This window comes from Pavona decussata, unplaced genomic scaffold, assembly GCF_977016875.1.
Source record: "Pavona decussata unplaced genomic scaffold, jaPavDecu1.1 SCAFFOLD_220, whole genome shotgun sequence".
Taxonomy (NCBI): Eukaryota; Metazoa; Cnidaria; class Anthozoa; order Scleractinia; family Agariciidae; genus Pavona; species Pavona decussata.
In genome coordinates, this window is record NW_028145625.1 from 319109 (window position 1) to 341659 (window position 22551).

Here is a 22551-nt window from a genome sequence, read left to right on the forward strand (position 1 = left end):
TAGAGAGACACACTGACGTCCAGAAAGGGTATAGATGTGAGAGAATAATTGGATGTGAATTTAATAGTGGGGTGAATGTTATTGAGATAAGTAGTGAAGGTTTGGAGGTCGTCGAGAGAGTGTGTCCATATCATGAAGATGTCGTCTGTGAAGCGCCACCATATGTATGGTTGAAATGGAGCACGTAGTAATGCGTCCGTCTCAAATTTGGCGAGAAACAAATTGGCGTAAGAAGGAGCCATTCTGGTTCCCATAGCAGTTCCGTGAGTCTGTAGATAGTGTTTGTCGTTCAACGTAAAATTGTTCATGGTAAGGATCATGCGTATGAGGTCACATAAAGTTTCGGAACTTATGGTAGAAGGGGTGCGGTTACGTGTTTCGAGGAAGTGTCGACACGCGTTGATGCCTTCGTTATGAGGTATGTTGGTGTAGAGAGAAGAAACGTCCAGAGAGACAAGAATGGCGTTATTGGGTAATTGTCCGAGTTGTTGGAGTTTGTTAAGGAAGTGTGTAGTGTCTTTTATGAAGGATTGTGTAGTCTGTACGAGAGGTTTGAGGTGATAGTCTACAAACTGAGAGATGCGTTCTGTAGGGTGAGAGTTACTGGAAACAATGGGACGTCCGGGGTTACCTTGTTTGTGTATTTTGGGTAGTATGTAAAATGGTCCGGGTTTGGGATCAGTCAGTATTAAAAAACGTTTAGTGTGATCGTCAATAATCTTGTCACGGTGCATGCGTTCTACGTAAATTCGTATGCGTTTTTGAATGTCAGTGGTGATGTCTTTGTCTAAGGTTTTGTAGAATTTAGGGTCGTTTAATTGTCGTGAACATCCGTCAATGTACCAGTTACGGTCCATAACAACTACACCCGAGCCCTTGTCTGCTGACTTGATGACAATGTCAGTGCGTCTGCGGAGACGTTTGAGAGCATCGCGTTCGCGTGTTGTCAAATTGTCACGTACAGGGGCTGGTGTGACATTGAAAAGGTCATGTTCCACGGCGTCTAAAAAAGTGTCGAGTGCTGGGTCCCTGTGGGGGGGAGGGGTCCATGTACCTTTGGGACGAAATGGGTTAAGATTGGTCTGGGGAGGGTAGTCATGAAAAAACTCAAGGAGTCGCATACGTCGGCTGAACTCAAAAAAATCAGCTCGGATTTCAGTCCAGTCAATTTGGCGTGGCGTAGGGCAAAAGGAAAGGCCCCTGGCAAGCAGTTGAGTCTCGTCTTGAGTTAGAGTCGTGACATTGCTTTCGTTAATAACTGCGTTACTGTCTAGTTGAATGTTATGATTGTCGCGTCTCCAGTATCTGTTAGTTGTCGTTTTCCGTTTGCGTCGACGTCTATGATTGCGTATGGGTGTGGAACTATTAGCAGTGGTGTTAATGGGTTGAATGTGATTAGTGGATGCGTCAACAGGTGACTGCGAATGGGTGACAGTAGGTTGTGGTCGGTTAGGACGGTTATTTTGGTTATCGGGTCGGTTAGGACGGTTATTTTGACGTGTACGAGCAAAAGCGCGAGCGGCATACTCACCGATTGAGGACTGTTTCTTGCGTTTTCTAGAGAGGAGTACATGAGATAGTTCGGCTGCCGAAGTCTGAAGAAAGTGTTTAATGTGAACAAATGTAGAATCAGAGCACGTAGATTTGAGTTGATGTAGGATAGAATTAAATTCTGAAGTTAGCAGTGTCAAGTGTTTCTTGCATTGTATTTGAAGGAGTTTAATCATTTCGCGAGATGTTCTTGTCAGTAATTTTGTCCATCGACGCTGTAACTGTTCACAGGATGATGATTCAAACGTTGGTCGACATTTGATGATTAGGCCTTTGGGAATGATCTTGTGATTGTAGTAATAGATGTAATTAGATTGATGGTGTTCGTATCGGGTGAGTTTAAGTTGGAGGTGTTTGGCTTTGTTGAAGAGTACACGCTGTTCAGGGTTGGTGAAGTCTCTGAGAATATGTGCTGATTCAGGACCAGGATTAGGATGGATATCCATACTTAGGGTAATCCGAAGCAGGGAAGGCGTGTGTAATTATTGTAAAGTAGATAGCTGGTAGTGTGGACGGTTGCGAAAGGAAAATGATCTCTGTGTTCCTGGTGGTCGATTTAAGTTCAAAGTCCGAATGTTAGTGAAAGGCGCAATAAAGGCAATCCTGATTTTATGCGAATAGAACCCTATTTCAGTAACTCTCAACGTTTAGTTTAGAACACTCGCCAGAGGAGAAATTAACGGCTGTTTTTCTCTCTGTCCCGAACAAAGTAGACAGTCTGAAACTCTTTACCCTCACCCTAGATACTCAGCCACATTGAACTAGATTCCACTTTAAATTTATCGGGATAGGAATGCAGAAAACTGAGGTATTTGACAAAACCTTTGCATTTTAAGAAGTAATCAGCATAGATACTCATACTTTATAATAAAACCTCCAAATTTTCTTCCATATTTATGTACATTTCTATAACCTTCCAGTTCAAGCGTCCGAAATACTATCTGTGCTTTCTGCCTTTTTAAAAAAATTAAATGTTTCTTTATAATTTACCGTATTTTACGATAAAGGTTATGACACTTTTTTCTTATATTAGGTGGTTTATTCCACAAAATCTCTTACCATCTTCTAAGCTGAACTCAGATCCATCGGCGACAATTAGGCCCACTATGAGAACTTGATTCAAGTTAAGAAGGATAACAAGGCAAAATGGTGTCATCTGAAGTTGTCGACAAATTTTCACTGAAAAAGAATCGAAATGACCCCAAGTCGACAAATTACCCCAAGGGGAAAAGTTAAGTGCTTAATCATTATGATTTAAAGCGTTCTTTGGTTAAAAGAAAAAAAAAAAAAGGTTAAAACGAGCTTTCGATTGCCAGTCTGCAATCTTTGACAAGTGATGAATAAAAAGCGCGCACATGAAATATATACAGCTAAAAGTGTGAAAAAGAAAAAAATATATCATAAAAGCAACAAAAATTATTTGTGGGAATAAAATGCTAAATAAACTGAAGTTCATAATAAAATAGTGCATTGTCTGGGTAATTGTTTCGTATTATTGTCTGCTTCACTTTTGATTGCCGTATTCCAGGATTCCAGTGTTTTTCTAACGCGGAAATTTCCCTTGTCGATTACGTGAGACCTGTTAAGTTAATGGATCCACGAATAGTCGGCACATGGAATCTTGTAAGCAACATTTGTCTATTCAGATCAATCTGTGGAGAATGACTTGGGGAAAATAATATAAATTCCTGCTGCAAGGTCTTGAGGGGTCTGCTTGTGGTTCGAATTTCATTATTTATGAGTAGTCTTGAGAGCGGTTTGGTTAGAACTTTGATGTATGGTAAAACTGCGAAACCGTGATATGGGTTTGGAGGATCGATCCATTTAAAGAACATCCCCACTAACTCTTCTGGGGATGGAGTAGTTTCAGGAGGTGGTTTCTTCTCCAGGATGTTTGAAATGAAAGATTGGGGGTAGCCGTTTAATACCAGGGCATTTGTGACATAAGTCAGTTCTTTCGATTTCGCCGCTGAGGCGCTAGGGAGGTTAGAAGCACGGTTCAGAAGAATAGAGGCGGTACTTATTTTGAGATTCTTCTCGTGGTGTGAACCTGTCTGTATTAGTGGATTTCCGGTAAACATCAATAATTACAACACCATCCCTTCTGGATACTAAGGTGTCCAAGAAGGCTCCATTGTTCTAAGTTTTAATAGTGAAAGAAATCTTCGGGTTAAGATTGAGTGTTTCTTAATAATGTCGAAGCTGTCATCAACGTATCGTTTCCAGACTTTATTCAATTACTTCCATGCAAATATTTGCGACAACTTGGCTGACCGGACTACCCATCGCATAACCGTGTATCTGTTTATAAATAGAACCGTTGTATACAAAGTAGTAAGGATGTTTTTTAAATCCTCCAAACCCATATCACAGCTTGGCAGTTTTACCCTATATCAAAGATCTAACCGAACTGCTCACCAGACTACTCAGAAATAATGGGATGCGAACCACAAACAGACCTCTCAACTTGACCTTGCAGCAGGAATTCATTTCCCCCAAGTCAAGACCACCAGTTGATCAACAGACAAATGTTGTTTACTCAACCGGAAGGTGCTTAATTAAAAGCAAGAGTTCCAGGATTCCAGTGTTTAACGCGGTTACGTGTGCCCTGTTGAAGTCAATGGAGTAGTCATTCAGCTATGCGTGAATTGAAATTTTGGAACCTTTTTAAAAGGCTCTTGTGTTTCTAATATGCATACGGTAATCACAAATGAAGCAGACAATAATGCGAAACAATTACCCTGACAATATTCTATTTACGCGGGATGCCCTGAAGGGGCATACCGTGTCTAAAAACGGGTCGATTTCTTTTTTTTCTTCCTCGTAGTCACAAATCGGTACATTAATTTATTCATTAAACTCTCCCCTCTCCTACTCGGGATGTATTGTTCTGATTGTCTTCAACAACAGCAGGCCAATCAAAATCCATTCTTGTCGCTTATATCGCGAGGGAGGGGACCCACTCACCCCTACCTGTGTGACGTCAATGCATCATTTGATATATTTATTAAAGACGGATTAAGTCGCGCCATATTGTTTTAACATGTTCTGGACTCAAGTGTGCCGTTTTCAAAGGGAAATTTCACCATTTTGAAGCGGTAAATCGAAAGAACAACTTCTAAGAAGCACCCGACACGTAAAACAGTGGAAATTGGTGAGTTCTTAGTGAAGGAATCGTGCTTTGTTTGACAGTCTTAGGCCACGACGCGAGACAGAAAAGAGGTCATTGAGAAGCTTACGTTATCGTAATGGAATTTGACAAATTTCCGCTGACAGTCTGAGTCGCGTAACACACGGAAAACAACGTAACGCGATCGTCGTGACTCAAACTATTCCATTAGCAAGGATAGTTTTATCAATCGGCGAAGCATACAGTTGGAATAAATGAATCAGCCCCACCATCACGCGTAATGCCAGTATAGCAGGCATCTTGTTTATTATGAACACCAGTTTAGCATTTTATTCTCACTAAATGAACTTTATTGTTTGTATTATACATTTTCTTTTCCACACTTTTAGCTGTATATATTTCCCGTGCGCGCTTTTTATTCATCACTTTTCAAAGATTGCAGACTACTTTTTTTTTTAAACTTTTAACCAGAGAATGCTTTAAATTATTATCATTCTTACGCTGGTTACCCGTCCATTTTTAAATGATTAATTTGAAAATGTGCTGGGTCACTAGGAATCTCAAGTTGCTTCGGGCAAAATGCCTAAACTCCAACAACCACCCTTGGGGGAATAACCTTTTGAAAAACCGTGTTTACTAAGACAAAAGCTCTCTGTACAAATACAAATGAGGGTCTTCACGTTCATTTGTCTCCTTTCATCTTTTGGGGGTAAAATCACTGTCATTTACCGTTGTCCGCCAGTTATTGGAGGACCGCTTTGTTCGTTTCCCAGTGTTGTCAAATCTTTGAAAGAAAGCAGGATAGCATCGTCGTTTGAATTACATGATAGTCATATGTTGGGATAAACTGAGGGTAGTTCTTAAAATAGAAGCACTGTAGACACGCTGACTGCAGTGTTTGTTCACAATGTTCAGTTCATCCACTTTATAACAAACTGTTGTGGATAGCCTGGAAATTATGTTTGCCTTCTCCTGTCCTCGATTTCTATATTCTTTTTGCCGTTAATTGTTGGTAAAAGTTGATGTTATTCTTTGTGCAAAGACGTGTCTAAATTTCATGAATACTCTCAATACTCTCAATTTCGTAACTTTCGAGTTTAGGTCAGGCAGGTTTGAATGGATTGGCTTCAGTGAAAATTTGAACGTTCGATTCTGCGAATAACTCGTTAGCTAAAATGATATGTTCGCGATGTTCTGTGCAGTCTTGGTTCCTGAAATATTCATATTTTCAAGAGGCAAGCGCCAAACTAAGCGTCACTCAGGTTTAAAATTCAAGTTATCGGAAATCGCAGGCACTTGTTGAAAACGGCGTTTTTCTTTTCAAGTATGAACCAGAAATAGTAAATAAATTAAAACTCATTTTATTACAACAATGCACTTGGTTTGACTTCTAGAATAGTTCTATTACTACATGGAATCTTAAGTTGGCGTCTTAATTCATTGCTCCGGCTTCACACCTGACAAGATTTAAAATAACTGGATGATCACTCGATATTTCACACGAGAAAGTTCATAAATCGGAGACAAAGCTTTAACATCTGAAGGCTGGCATCTTATTCCTCCTCAGAAGCCTAATAAGGAAAACAGCAAGCGAAATTAAAATCAACAATCTAACGAGATACGTAAACAAAAAGCTCCAGTTAAAAACACACGGATAATATGCCGGACATCTGCGTTTGTCATACCAGCGGCGTGAGCTCATTATCAGGATCTATGATATCCATTTATTTAAAAGAAATCAATTCTCGATTTGAAGCAGTTTAGATAACTGTGAACGTAAATACATGAAACATGAAAATATGTAAATATATGTTTCATATATTTAAATTCATTTATTCATCCATCCGGCATGCGTTTATTAAGAACTCACAGAATGACCAGCTCCCAGTTGGCTTGATAGCTCAGTTGGTAGGGCTTTTCACCGGCATCGCAGAGGTCATGGGTTTGAATCCCTTGGAAGCCTGAATTTTTTCTAGTCTGAAATGTCAGCCGTCTCCTCCCCCTAGAGTTGGGAGAAGTTGACGGCTGACATTTCAGACTAAAATTTTTCGGGCTTTCTTTTTGCAACTGCTTAAGTTTTAGTTCTAACTGCTATGATCTTTCTTCTATTTAATTAGTTGACTGGGTTTGCTAGTAGTATAAATTGATATATTATCCAGCTTTGGTGTTAATGAATATATTCCGTGACACGTTTTGAAGTAACAAAAAAAAAAAAAAAAAAAGAAACAATGATAGTAATTCGTTCCAGATTTCAACGTAGGAGAGTCCATTTGGCAATATCACTCGATAACACAATGCCATTGCGAAAGATGCCTTTCAATTAAAAGGGAAAAAAACTAAATACAGTTTAATATTTCCGTCGGAGCAATGAAACTTTTTTTCTGCTGTAAAATAAGCATGTCTGTGGAAATACCGATTGAAGACTGTATGCTCAGTGGTTATGCTGATATCTTAATTGATGAAACCATGTCTCGCCAACGATCACCACAAACAGACAGCCACGTTTAGTGTCGTCAATAAACAATGGCGTGCTAAATGCTTGGATACTGACATAAATAACATGATTTTATTTAGACAAACCCCTCACATCTGGAATAAGACTTGAGTCCATTTACCAATTGGTTTTTAGCCTATTCCAGAAATAGCTCGCTAACGCTAGCAATCAATATTATAAGGGCCGCCAAAAGAGAATTTTTAACTGGAAAGGTGTTTCAGTCGTCATCGTCTGCTTTCCAAGATCTCTTTCAGGTCTTTCAAAAGGATTCAGAGTATGCGAACACAGTTCTGTTTGTTACGATTTGCTTAGCTGAATATTTTAGAAACAGGAGCCTACCTTTCAATTTAGCGGGCCGAATCTCGCTCTCTTATCTGTCTTCTCGTGTTAAGGAAGTTTTAGATGCTTTTACTGACAAAAAAAAAAAACTTGTTTTTCTTTACAATTCAATTTTAGATTATTAGGTCATTAAGGCTTTCCGGACAGATTTTCACCGACATGAGCTGAACGTTTGCGTTTACCGAAAACATGTTGTAAATCCCTTTGTTTATACAATAATACAACAAGTAACAAATAACAGCAAACACTTGAAGTGTCCACATGTATGAAGGAAACAGATGGGGAAAGATCAGAAATTTTTCCTACTTATGATCTCCATTTCGTTTGCTTCTGTACGTTCTCTGACGCTGATTATGGAAGTGCATTTAATGATTTTAAAAAGGTTTTGGCACTTATAAAACTGATCACCTACCAAGATTGTGGACACATGTTTTATGTCTAAAGGCTTGATGACACCTTCCTTTATTCCACTATAACTCCTTCTCCTTGGACACCTTTTTAGCCTTCTGAAACATTTTCGTCCCCTCCGTCTTCGCGGCCGCAGTACAAAAGCCTCCTCCTGCTCCGCCAGAACGCTTATCACAAGCAGCAACAAAGTCAACAAGATAAAGAGGCGCTTTGAATCCATTCTTGAGTATTACTTTGAAGAAGGTGCAAAGCCGGGTTTAACTCTGGGGACAGCTCGCATTCTAAACTTGTTCTCGACGTGAGAATTTAATTGTTTTCCAAGCCTAGCCCTCCAAATCGTTACCTCGACCTTACTGTTTTTGATATACTGCAATTTCAGTTTTGAGGACGTTTTCGAAAAACGACTCAGCCTCCTTACTGGAGTTCCAGCGCCTCAAAAAATTTGTCAAAAATTGAAGCTGCTCTCAATTTTGTAAATTTGAATTTCTGCTTTGAAAAAAGTGTCTAAAAATTTGTTGACATTAGCTTGAGCTTTGCATAAAGCCTAAGGCGGAGAGCGAGAAAAGTAAACCACAGCTACTTCAAACGGTTAGTTCTGGCCAACAATATAATAACATTTTAGTAACCCTAATTCCTATGATTATCTGGTTAACCATTGGCATATTACTGTGCAAGGAACAATTTTGTCTGTAAATTTCACAAGGTCATGTGATTGCTAAATCAGATGTAGGCCTAAGAGGGCTCTCATTTTGTCACTAAACATCCTAATTAAGGTCAGTCAGCCAATTGAATTATCTACCAGTGTTTATCTTCCCCAACTATAAGCAATATTTCTTATGCGGGGAAAAGGTTTATAGATACAATTGACAGTATGTAATTCAATACTCTCTAATCAATTTGGTAAATTACGGCAAAAATTGACAAAGTTTTTGGTTGGGCAGGTTTGAATGATGCATGTCAACTCAGGCACGTAGGGTCAGCTGTGCTGCCGCAGTTTGAATCGTGTGGTAGAGAGATTCACCCTGATTTTTTTTCATAATTTTCTCCCTCGCTAAGACCTTTACTTATTCCTTCGTGTATTTCGTTGTTTGGCGGTTTTTGAACTCTCTACGGGTCTGTTCACTGTGCCCCTGACGAGATTGACAGACCTTCTGAGCAGACGGAGCCTTGTTTTGCTTTTGTCACTCTATGCTGTTTCTTAATTATCTTTTTGGTGAGCTCACTAAAATAGGTGCGTAAGAATTTTGATAATTATTTAACATTAAGTAATAAGAACGAAAGCTCGTCGCTTCTCACTCGTTCCGAAAAGATAAGCGTTTTTAAGTTTGCACTAGAATATCAGAAAATCGATTCCTATAAACGCACAGAACTGCAAACAAAAGAGCTGTCCACTCGGTCGTTCAGCCGTTCATCTTCGCTCGCGGGTTTGTTCAGTCGGTTTCTCGTTCGTTCGTTTTCGCCGGCGAGCGCTAGGTGGACGGTTAGATCGTTAACTCGGTCATTTGGCTATTCGCTCGCTCGCTCGGATGTTAGTTTCGCTCGGGATTCCGTCTGTTCGTTCGTTTGCGTTTCTGGTTTGTTCGGTTGTTCCTCCGTATGTCCAGTCCTTCTTGTTATTCATGGGCATAAACTTGTTATAAACAATAAAATTTGACCAATTAAAAGCTCTATTAAAGCATTGCGAAGAAGTTCCTTCATGTTTTAATACCTACGGATGTCATGCTAACAAGAAAGACTCCTTTCTTCAATCTGAAACAAATATCCGACAAAAAATTTAACAATAATAAGCGCACTTAAGTCTTTCAAAAGTAAGCTTCTTCTTTCTGCAATTTTTCATTAATTTAATTTACAGCCTTTAATTATTCATAAGTATTTCAAGAACAAACAGAAGCCCCCAATTCGGCAAAACAACCGTGAAATTGGCAATTGGCGATGTTCCTTCGGTCATGCGGTCGTGCAGATATTCGGTTGTGTCTGTTCACTTTGCCTTGTGCCATCGGGGCATCTTGTCTGGTTATTAAGTTAGTCATTCAGTGCCGGCATTGTGTTCATTCTTCCTTCCGTTTGTCTGTCTCTTCCGTACTTTCGTACGGGTTCTGCCTCCTCGGCCAGTTCTACTGGTGGCACGGCTCCGGCTTACTCAAAATCCTATCACGGGCTCATACATAAAATTTAACCAATAACATTTTCCAATTAAAAGTTGTAGTAAAACATTACGAAGAAGTTCCTTCATGTTTTAATACCCGTGGCTGTCTGGCTACAGAGAAAGACTTCTTCTTTCTCCGATCTGACACAAGCAAGAACATTTACAGCCATTTTGAACAATAATTCTACCAGCTGGATTTTTAATACTGTGACATTGCAAAGCGTAAACTCGAAAGTTTGCGGTTATTTCTGTTTGTATTTTGCTTTATTTCGCTCTAAACAAGTTAACATGAGCAAGATTGTACATCGTTTTTCAAGTAATAAAAGTCGAAATGATTTTCTTGTAAAACAGTTCTTTGAGAAACATTTCCTTCTTAGTCTTCCGAAATATCACACTGATGTAAAGAAACAAAGAGCAATAGCACAACGCAATAAACACACAATGTAATTTCTTTTCAACGTATTTTATTGAGTGATCAAAATAAAGATTACAATTTGAAAGATAAAATTCAAGCGTTCTTTTTTTATTGCCTATAGTCGCAACCAGCGCGCAGCCTGAGGGCGCGGACTCTCAGCTTTTCGCCCTTTTCATTCTCGTGGAAGATACCGTCACGGGTGGGGTAGGTAGCCAACGGGAAGGACTCTCAGGAGTCTCTTCTCTCAGCCTTGAGTTAAACTCTCGAATTGCACTCTGCCTCTGGGGATTACGCACAAGATTTTCTTATACGTTCATTCGAGCCAGTCCTCTCGCAAACACCGACCACCACCAACGGTGACGCAGCATATCGTTGACTAAATCCACCACGTGGGAGCCGTTTATCAGTTTCTTTACGTACAACAATTCGCCTTTATCGTTCCAGTTTAACACATCTCGATTTTCTTTAATTTTGTCCAACAATTGACGCGCTCCATTCTTGTAAATTTTGGGTACACTTTTCATCACTTCTTGTTCCACGGCTGCCGAAACAGATTTTTCTGGAAAAGGTTCCTCTGTAAGTTCCTAACTTTCCTTTGGTTTGGGGGTTTCTGCGGGTTTGACAGTTGTCAGCTTGACGTGAAGAGGTTGCCCTTTTGGCTGATCATAATAAGTCAAATAGCGCTGCAACACTTGATTATAAAGCTTCGTCTTTGATTGATCATCTAATTCCTTGCTAGATAAAATATCGCTCATTTCATTTTCTAAGGTTCTCAAAGTTTGTGTCACGGGTGGTGTTAAAATCTGCCGCCGTTGTTGTAATCGTTCCAGTGTATTCTCAGGCACGAGAACCGTACGCCGAATATGATTCATTCTAGGTAAGGATTGGACTCAGTACACAAAGCACGGGCGGTAACAAGACACTTAAAAAATTTCCTCCGTGTTGAACCAAAAGTTTCTTTTTCTTGTGGAGCGGTGTACTTTTTTTCAGCTAGAGCGATAAGAGATTTCTTGTGAGCTAAAAGATTTTTCTTGGCTGTTTTACTGACAGGCACTGTTTCTTTAAGCACGTTTAAAGCACACTCACAAATGGTTCTCACTAAAGCGTCGTCGGCTACTTTCAAAATTGCTTTTCTTTGCGCTGGAGTACACTTCACCAGGAACTTGAGAAAATCGTGGTTCTTTCTCAGTCGATGAGTCATACTTAACTGATTCAATTCTCTGTGGTTCACTCCTTTTATACCTTACTGACATAGGCGCATTGCGTCTCCCCAGGGAAGATGTTACTGCGCAACCGGAAGTCGCTGGGTGTTTCCGGTTTGAGGTCGCATAATAAATAACAATAAGCATCTTGAAACGCTTCTTGCATATATTTTACATGGCCGGGAAACATTTGCTTGGCTAAATGATTGACTTGACTGCTATCTCTCGGAGACCTGAACAGTACCAAGTAATGACAATTCAAACTCATATCTCTCAGCTCTTTTCCGTGGTGAAATATGTTTTGTAAAATAAAGATGACACTTAGGTTTCGATGATGACAGCCTTTAGTAAACAGACCGGTTATTCTCTGGTCGTTACTCAATTCGTGCATCAAATCGTCAATGACCACTAAATTCTGAATGGTGGGGTTTATCATGGATTCTACATTACCGGGCACTTTTTCGACAAACGTAATGTTCGGAATAGTTTTAAGCATTTCATCGTAGGCTGGTTGGTACATACCATAACACCATATGATATTTTCCGGGGCACCATCAATCATGTCTTCTCCTGCTTCTAGTAAACGTTTTACAAATTGACTTTTCCCACAACAGGTCGGTCCTGCAACAAGAGCAGGGAAGGGATGTTTCCATCTTGGATCCATGCTTACAACTGACTAACTGAGCTACATGCACTCTCATTTATAGAAAAATCGTGTTAGGTTCAGTCTCTTTGTCATCTTTAATCTTTAATCTTTAATTAGCATAATTACCATTAGCAAAGCTAATCCGGCAATGAAGCGGCCAGCAGACGCACAATGGATTAAATCATACATGTAGAACATATAAAAAACTAGGTTACATTATTGATTCATAAGGAAATTCAAAAGCTTGGAAGTGTGTTGGATACTCCACTGATAAATTCCGAGTAAGAGCCAGACTTGACGATGTCAGGTGGTAACGCATTCCATGCTGGGATTGTTCTTACATAAAATGAGTGTTTGTAAGCGTCGACTGAAGAGAACGGTAGACTTACCTTAAAGTCATGACTCGCCCTTGTACGGCTGTACGCGGGCACAGAGACAAGTTTTTGGGGGAGGGAGATGTTAACGTGACCTCTATGTATTTGATAAAACATGCCGATATCACATATGCTACGTCTTAATTGTAGTGAGCCAATTTAGGTTCGTGAGCATAGATGATACACTACTATAACGGCTATAATCGTTGTTAACAAACCGCGCGGCGCGGCGCTGTACAGACTCAATGTAGTCAATCCCTTTCTTGGTGTGTGGAGACCAGGCAACAGTGGCGTATTCAACAATCGGGCGCACTAAGGATAGATAGCAATGTTCTTTAACAGATCTGTCACACGATGAAAGGTTCCTCTGAAGGATCCCTAGGACTCTCGTGGCCTTCTTTTTGGCTTCAACACACTGCATTTGCCAGCTCAGCGTACATGTTATGTAGACACCGAGATACTTTTGATAGCAAGCACCGTCGAGCTGCACATTACAAAGGGAGTAGCTAAACTTAAAGGGAGATTTCTTTAAAGTAACTGACATAACAAAACAGTTTGTAGGAGCAAATTTCATCTGCCATGTTGACGCCTACGTATACGCGAGCCACATTGGTGTTTTGCAATTTCGCAAATTGTAGCCAATACTTGCCATGTGGAGAAATTTTGGACACGCAGGCGCAATGCGTGGGGATTAAGATTGCTTCACACAATAATCGATGTTTGTTTTCGGTAAAGACTTTGTATGAACTAAAATATAAAAGCGACTCTTACCTTCAGATCCATTAAAAATCACATAAAGTTGCATCTCCTCCAGTAATAATGTTCAGTTGCCTTAGTATTGCTGTAAAAATTAGGACGCTGAAATATATACTGATCACGGTTTTGCGGGTAATAACAAGTCGTCTCAGAACGAAAGAATGGTCGACATGTTGTCTGATCATCACCAAAGCAAGATCGTTTTTCGTCCGATTTCCAGGGACAGTTGGACACGAATTTAAAAAGTTGCACCTGTTTTGCCCTCTCTGATCGATGCTTTTCGAGCCACAATTGACAAAAATCCTCTGAAATAAAAACCTGCCACGGTTTTGGGACATATTTTCGCTTCAATTTCGGTGACTTGCACTGGTCAAGCGTGTCCGGAATCGCGACTATTGAGCAAACAAAGTTTTACCTCGCAGCTCTTCTCTTCACCTCTGTTGGCCATGTTTGTTTTTCAAATAGCTTAGTAGCCTCTTGTTTTGTTTCCCAGGCTCTTATTTTTTAAAACCGAGTTAGACTGGGACTATAAGGTTAGCGCGAAATGTGAAATGGAATGGAGAATATGAAAACAGCTAGCGTGACAACAATGCTTCTAGTGATGTGAAGAGATTGATCTCTTGATTATTGGAGGAATTCCTTCCAACAAACTGAATTATGTTAAGGAAAAGGCTGTTTTAGGCGATCAGGTCTCGTACGAACTCGCAATTCGAAACAGTCAAACATAGACAATACAGACTTCTTATCGGCTGGTCACGCATTGAGAGTCAAGCAAACCAGATTACAAAACGGCCTACCCGACTCGTGATAATCCTCTCCACCTTAAAATATCGACCTTCTTCAATTTTTTCCGCATTCGCTTTCTCTCCTGGCTAAAATCGTCTGTAGAAAGGTTGTCCAGCGCTCTAAAAGAAGCAGCACAATTCTGCCCTCGAGTTCTTTTGGCCACCGTATCGAAATCAATGTTTGGCCTGACGTCTAGAGATTCAGCCAATCGCCCGCAAGACTCCACGTTCTTTGATTGGCAGGAAAAGAAAGCTTCAAAAATTAACACCGCCCCTTTGTGTCCACTATTTCTCCACATAGTTCTAACTCGGTTAACTCGTGTACCTGACTTAAATGATTTGCTAACCGAGCTAAAAATTTGGACCCACAGCCAGGAATGGGACAATGTTTACATTTCCTACGCACCATCTTCACGGTTTGAAAGTTGGGTTTCAACTGACCAAAACTGTTTGCAAAACTAAATTTATCGGGCCAAAAACGCCAAAAGCGCCAAGAGGGCCAATTTAAGCTGTGTTTTACCCAAGGGTGCGCCGTGGGGTAGCGCGTGTGTTTAAGTCGCGCGCGTTGCTAGACAGGGATCACGCCATGTTTAAATTCAGCCAACGTAGTTTCTTTACAAACCATTTAAAACTACAATCTTTAGAAAAAAAAAACGTGTATATATTTCTGAGAAATAAAACTCTATGTACAATATGGAAATTATTTACAAGCAAGAAACTATTTACTATTTACAATACTTAAATGTCTAACGGAAGGGTAGTTACCCCTTCCAAGACTTTTGTTTTCGAGTAAAAATACGAAAAGGCATCTCGCACTTGTGTATACGTATATACGTTATTGTTTAGAACACGAAACCCTTTGCTCGTACCTACCTAATCCACTCTGCTTAGTCAACAGAAAATTAATGTATTTTTCCTTGTTAATTTCACTAGTCTGTTTGCTGACACCTTTACAGGAAAACGTGTCTTTACTTCCCCAGCAGTAGTATGTTTTAAAACAGAGTACTACGATCCCATCCCCTTCCCATTCTACTTTAAATAATCCTGGTGTACGCTTATCATAGGCATTATGCTCTGCTGTGTCAGTTCGTGGGAACCAGCTCTTTTTATCTTTCTGAAACTCTGTTGTCAACTCCGGTTTTACTAACTTTTCTATACTTTCTCCGGAGATTGCGATGTACGCATTGTCCGTATCCATCTCACGGTACTGAAAATCTGACCGGTCGAGATACTTATCAATGCGATCAAAGTAAAATTGCAACATTCTAAGCTTGGCATACTGGTTTATGAAGAAACCTACCTATATTGGGAGATATAGCCTAATGACTTTCTTGGAAGATCTTACTTCATACGTATCTTCGTCTATGGGATCCAGTTCTCTGAAAAATGGAGTGTTGATCAACTGGTAGACAGAAGCTTCAACTTCAAAATCGAACTTCCCTGTGGCGCTCCTTGTTGGTGATAGTACGGCCATACCACGAGTTACCGACCTGGTAAAAATAATAATAATAATAATAATAATAATAATAATAATAATAATAATAATAATAATAATAATAATATTATTATTATTATTATTATTATTATTATTATTAATATTATTATTATTATTATTTTTACATCTACTGCTAATAATAAGAATTAAGTGTAACAATAATACTACTACTACTGCTGCTATAATAATATAATGATATCATTATATTATAATTATATTATTATTATATTATAATTATAATAATAATAATATTATTATTATTATTATTATTATTATTATTATTAATATTTCTTGTTGGTAGCAGCAGTAGTAGTAGTAGTATTGTTACACTTAATTCTTATTATTAGCAGTAGATGTAGTAGTATTACTACTAGCTCTTATCAATTTCATGGTGTCAGCAATTATGGCTTTTGACGGGTCAGCATCTCCTGCTCTACGTGCATCAGAGACAGCATTGCCAAATGGTTCAAAACATCGCTCTGGAGTGTATTCAATGACCTCGTACACATGAGAAACCTTGAGACCATGTTCCAAGTACCACTTCAACAATGGTATGGCCAGACGAATTTTCTCTCCTTTCATGCTCCCAATCAAGCTACGTCTGGGGAGCCTCCTTATATTGTGTTGCATAGCATACGCTTTCATTTGGTCACCAATATCCTCAGAGCAGAAGTCAGTATTTTTGAAAATGGGACACATCTCTGAAAAATAATCCTTGAGAGAGTCAGGTACCTCTACATCGCAGAGGACACAGCCGAAGATCTTCTATGTCATAACTGCCTCCAGAATCTGTTCCTGGGAAGGAGAATGGACTCAGTCAAACGGTCTGCGTAATTAGGTGGCAATAAAGCGCTGAAGATCTTTGTTCGTGTTCTTCATTTTCAACCACTCACACTCTCAGAGTTCAACGACCCGATATCCTTGGTCCTTAATATAATTCGTGTTTTCTTTTGTTTCATCGTAGAGCTCCACCATAGGCCTTTTGCGTGTTTCGTTTACTTCTTTTCCCTGAGTTAAATGACGTCTACGCCCGTGCCAGTAGCATCCGTGAAATCGGAAAACCGTTTGACTCTCTTTGTGAAATCCATCCACTGGAAGTTGACGAGCCCCAATACGCTTTTCTGTTTGGTTAAGCTGATAGGGAATTCTAATATCTCTTTTCTCAGCTTCCCATTGAATCCATTCATCGGCCATTCTACTTGACAATTCTCTCTTAAAATTGCTTTCTTCCCCTCGACGACTGTAAGATCCTGTTGGCATTTCTTACATGATAGCCCACAAGTATAACGCATTGGCATCATATCAGACAATGTTCTCACAAACTTTAGCTTCCTTGCCATTCTCGTGCATTTCTTTTTGCCTTATTTGTATCTTTCCTTTTTCGTGTAACGATGAAAAATTATACTTGGGCGCCCGCAGTTGTTGTCTTTAAACAGGTGATAAAAGTCTTCATTCTTCTCATTGAAAAGACTGAAATAGGTTGATTGATGAAGGTTAGTTATTAGATATTTCATTGTCAGTCCGGGAACGGGAATACCGCCTTTCAACATATCGATCTTACCGTTCCTCCAAAACATTTTTATTTTCTCCACTGCTTCGACGAACGGTCCAACGTCGAGGTTATTGTACCAAACCAGAAAGTCTTTGAAAGATGACATGTTATTCTCCTCCCAGACTTGTTGGCAGTACTGATATTCCTCTTCTGCTTTATTTTCGTTTTTCAACGAAGAATAGAACGCTTCGTGCGGTGGTAGCGAAGTATCTTTCAACTTTTCCAAACGGTCTATCCACTCGTACGCGAAAATGTCTTTAGTGTCTGCGCATTCGTAAGCCTTTAAAAACTGTGCGTAGCTGAAACCCGGAGCCAGATAATTTGTTATGTCGAGGAAGTTGAGATTTTCTGTTTTCACGGAAATATGGTTCTGGTTTCTCTTGATTGCAAATTCGACCGGTTCGCACTTGACGAGATGCGGAAAGATAAATTCTTTGACGGCGTTAATGTCATAATTCCCTGAGTTAAATCCGACGACTGGTAGTGTTTTAAGATAACTCCAGAGTTTACCTCTTAAACTCAACAAAGGATGAATGATTTGTTCATCTCCCTCTTTTGTGTCTGGATCTGAAAGAGTTTCTTGACAGGCGTCATTGTTTATCTCTTCATTATCGATGCGGTGATAAAATGATGGGTTTTGTTCGTAGTCAGCTTCATCATCTACAAAGGCGCGGTCTTCTTCTGTTTCGGGTTGAATCATTTCCTCGTTCTCAATTTCTGGGCTACTTGCCATGAGATCAATCGCGTCGTTAACCATTTTATCTTCTTCAATCTCTACGTCAATCAACTGAGCTTCCCAACACTCTTCCACTCGACTGTCAATTTCTTCGAAAACATCTTTGAAATCTTCCTCGAGAATGCGATAACTTGATTGACTTTTGTTGACCAGATATTTAACCATTTCACTCACCAAGTCGCCTTCATTGCCACTAGAAACGATACAATGGGGATTGTCAAAACCAGGGACGTTGGAGTTGATACTCACACTAAGTGGTTTGTGTTTCTTCTTCCAGTGTAGCTTTTCAGTGTTCTTGAGTCTCACGTCCGCTTCATCGAGGTAGCACTCAAAATCGAAAACGGCAAAGTAAGGATAGTAACGCATCCGCCAGTTGATCGCAAATGGTTGGAGTTAAGTTGTAAGCGCCACCAAGAAAATTCAGCTTTACTTAAGGCGTAACAGGTTCGCTCGTGCCGGTGAAGCTTGCCACGTGCTTCCACATTTTGCGACATCTACTGCAAGCAAACGATTTAGAGTAGTGGTTTAGGTTCCTGATGTAGCTAAAATGGTCCTTGTAAAGGTTCAAGTACATGGTGTTATTGTACTTGGAATGAGAGCGCTGTAGAAGTCTTGCAGTTATCTAAACGTTGGAGGGATCCTGATAATTGGAGTAATCTTGAGAACTGGAGTCGCTACACTCACCGTCCGCCTCGGCCTTTTTTGTGTGAACAAATACGTTGACTTCAAAAAGTCTCTCGAGCTCTGGAAGTTCTTGTAGAGTTTTCCACAAAAAGGTTTAGGTGATGAACGGCTCTGTACATATCTTTGAAAGTAGTGGCTTGTGTCTCTTGCTGCCGTTATGGACAGCAAGACAGTGAAAGAAACAGAGGTTGTCGTTGTAATGAACACCGCTATTCGTGTCGCATTCCAGACTTACAACTGCCCTGTTGCGAACGATGAAAGAGGGTAATAGTGAACATTTACCAATGGGATGCAGACGTTGGTAACTTGATCTACTATCCATTTCGAGTTGGGACGTTGTTGACGCACATATTCTAAGATGTCAAATTCTTGTAAACCTTCGTTTACTTGAACAAGGTCGTGCTCTGCTTGGATCTGGAAGGGACTATCAAAGAGTTGATTATTGTTGTTTAAGGAATAGTAGTACTGCAAGGCACCCGTTTCATTGTTGCGTAAAATGAATCCGAACAAAATGTTAAGCTAAAAGACCGTCAACTGGTCATGAAAAATTCGTTGCGTATGACGAGTAAGTTCTTGAGGGTCGAGGTCGATTGAAAAGTGTGCGAATTTGGGGCCAGTGTTGTTGAGGCATTTGACTTAGCGAAAGATCGTCAGACGGTAGAAGATCAGCGGGCACGGAGTGCGGATCAGAATTCCAACTGGAACTTGCTCCCGCAGAGTTTGGTCTAATCACGTGTGAAGGTTGATGTGATGAAGATGGTCTAGGCCTCTTTGGTTTGGGAGCTAGAATATAACGTTACAAATATCATCTATATTTGTTATATTGGTAACGAAAACAAATGCTGTTAAAACTCACGTAATATTAACAATAATAAAATGATGATAAATAAAATAATAATAATAATAATAATAATAATAATAATAGTATTTAATTGTTAGAAGTAACAACAAACCTTTTTCGTTAGAAACTCTCTTGTCAGGTTGATGAGTATTCTTAACGTGGGCATGAAATGGTGCCATTTTTGTAAATTCCTCGCCACAGGTTTTACATTTGTAGCTTCATTGAGCACGTGCACCAACATGGACGTTTTTCTTGTGACGCATCAAATCTCCAGGACGTGCAAAAGCCTTGTTGCAGGAAAGGCAGATATGATTTTTCACCTTGGTGTGTACTAACATGTGGCGTTTTAGGTTGTCCACTCTCGCAAAGCTCTTACCACACGTTTTACATTCATGGGAGACTTTGGCTTTCTTGGCCCGCGGCTCTAGACCGCCACCAACTTGATTGTTGTTCTAAAATTACAACATTTAATGCCGTTAACTATACAGTAAAGTTACAACACAACCCATCTATTCATCACCACTTTTTTAAGCATGATAAATAGGATCGTTAACTCGGTAAAGATATTGTCCCACTTTAAGTCAGTAGAAGGTAATGATTAAAAAACGTTTGGCAAATAAGAATGAAATAAAATTATAAGCAGCCTAACTTCCTTAGTGAGCTGGTTAAAAAGATCATCATAATTATCTGTTTCTAACTGAGATGGTAATAGGTAATTGCCGTCCTGAAAGAACATGGAGTGTACATTGATTAACAAACTATTGTCGTATACTTCACAGACAAAGAACTAATCCCTTAATGGTGTCTAGTTTAAACTTAGAAATGGAAATACAATTATGACTGTAACGAGTAAAGTGTACAGCAAAGCGAAATCTTCTAGCGCACAATTGTAAAAACAACCAGGTCACTTACGTTATGTTGCTCTATGCATACATCCATTCCGTTTAATCCACTACTTTCTTGGATAACCTCTTCGATTACCTATAACAGGATTAATAACTAACCGTCGGGAGCAATACTCTAGTAAAGTAGTGTCTGAAAACATCTCTCGTGGGAAAAGACGCGAACAAAAGAATAACAAACATAAGATTTTTAACGAAAGCAGTGTATATTACTTTCACATTTCACATACGGTAAAAAGACAAAAAAAAAAACTTACACCCTCTTCAAGTGGGAAACCAATCGTTCCATTGGATGGATTTGAAATTTCGTTGTTACAATCCTGTACTGGTATCTACAAAAAACAATATAATAAATTACCACTTTTGATGGAGTTAAGTGGGCGAACGAATAATGGTCATTCTGAAAAAAGTCTCAATAACAAATGTCCAGAAATTTCATGGTCTGGTGATGGTTCCATTCCAGACATGCATGTTTATGTAAAGTAGTCTGCACCGTTTAAACATTCTGTTTGAACTATTGTAAAGGTATTTTTTACAAACAAACAAACAAAACAAAACCATTGCGAAAGTGCATTTACCGTTAGGTTAACATCAGGTGAATTTATTTCCTGCAATATTTCTTCCAATAACTGCATAGCAAAAAAAAAAATAAATAAATAATAAAGTCTAAATAACAAACGTCCAGAAATTTCATGGTCTGGTGACGGTTTTGTTCTATTTATGCATGCTCAAAGCAGTGTCAACGTTTACACATTCTGTTCCAACTATTGTACCCCCAAAACGGTATACTTACCGTTAGGTTAACATCAGGTGAATTTATTTCCTCCAATATTTCTTCCAATAACTGCATAGAATAAATAAATAAATAAATAAATAAATAAATAAATAAATAAATAAATAAACATTCAAGTATCCACAACAAAATAGAAATAGTTAAACAGTTAAGAGTTCGTTTATCATAAGGTGATTGTAATGGTAACTTACGTTATATTCAGTTGGTCTTGTTAAATCTTGCAACAACTCATGATCGCCATCAGTCTGCAGTTCAGCTGGTAACTAAGGAAATAGCAAGAAAGTGTGCATTTTTATTCAAACGATTAAAGCCTTACTGAACTTATGTTATGTTATGTTAGAGGAATAAAATGGAGTGCAAAAGTAGCTTACCTCAAAACTAATTTGATTGATTGTTAACTCGATATATCTGTCAAGTGCTTTTTGTAGAAATTCGTGCGGGATTGGATTAGAACCAGTTAAAGTTTCCCAGTCTTCAACCGATTGGCAGGAACGTAAAGCTGATAAAAAAATCCATCTTAGTAAACGATAAAATTCTTACCCTGAAATACGCTACAAAAATAAAAGTGCAATAATTTTTCACTTAAAATTTCAAGGGTGGAGTGACGCCATGGGTGGTGTGTTCGGTTTTATTCCCTCATAACAATCTACATAGACATAACCAATCATAGTGCCTGCATAAAAAGAGTCAACCAATGAACGCATTTGTTTTTTAGAGACAACCAATCCTGGTAGTAAGAATAAATAATGATGTCATCTAACGGACAGTAATGAGAAGCCTCAGCGTTGTAAAGATATCCCTCAGCACTGTAATGAGATGCCTCAGCTTTTCCTCAGCTTTGCCTCAGCATTTTCTCAGCATTTCTTCGGGTTTAGAGGTCCCTATATTACTACTAAGAGGCTACCCAAATAATCTGATTGAAAAAAAAAAATTTAGATTCTTAGGTCATTTAGGCTTTCCGAACAGATTTTCACCGACATGAGCTCAACGTTTGCATTTCCGAAAACATGTTGTAAATTCTTTTGTTAATACAATCAACAAGTACCAAATAACCATCGAAAATTTATCCATATTTATAAAGGAAATAGTGCGGAAAAGCGCTGAAATTCTGCTACTAACGATCTTATCTTTCGTTTGTTTCTGTACATTCTCTCACGCTGATTTTGGAAGTGCATTTAATGACTTTAAAAAGGTTTTGGTACTTATAAAATTAATCACCTAAGAAGATTGTCGGCACATGGTTCAAGTCTAAAGGCTTGATGACACTAGCAGTTGTTCAACTCTTACTCCTTCCCCTTAAAC

General features: G+C 39.1%; 2 protein-coding genes across 2 annotated transcripts in view; one reads left to right on the top strand and one right to left on the bottom strand.

Moving 5' to 3' along the window:
- LOC146459316 (uncharacterized) overlaps positions 1-22551 on the top strand; it is a 329226-nt gene that overhangs the window by 57810 nt on the left and 248865 nt on the right. The gene's annotated exons all lie outside the window — the stretch shown is intronic.
- Positions 19380-22424, bottom strand: LOC146459321 (uncharacterized). The gene is made up of 10 exons (XM_085089682.1): positions 22406-22424; positions 21621-21784; positions 21441-21512; positions 21250-21300; positions 21035-21085; positions 20714-20788; positions 20467-20535; positions 20204-20278; positions 19667-20006; positions 19380-19496 (listed from the first exon to the last, which is right to left on the bottom strand). The coding sequence occupies exons 1-9, from the start codon at positions 22422-22424 to the stop codon at positions 19773-19775; spliced, it is 810 nt and encodes a 269-aa protein (XP_084945808.1). The 3' UTR covers positions 19380-19496; positions 19667-19772.

Bases quoted from the DNA above. Each gene is read 5' to 3' on its own strand.
- LOC146459321 (XM_085089682.1), bottom strand. The intron at 20,789-21,034 runs GTAAATGCACTT...TGTTTTTTGTAG, and splicing joins CACCTGATGTTAACCTAACG to ATACCAGTACAGGATTGTAA. The intron at 20,536-20,713 runs GTAAGTTTTTTT...ATCCTGTTATAG, and splicing joins GTTTCCCACTTGAAGAGGGT to GTAATCGAAGAGGTTATCCA.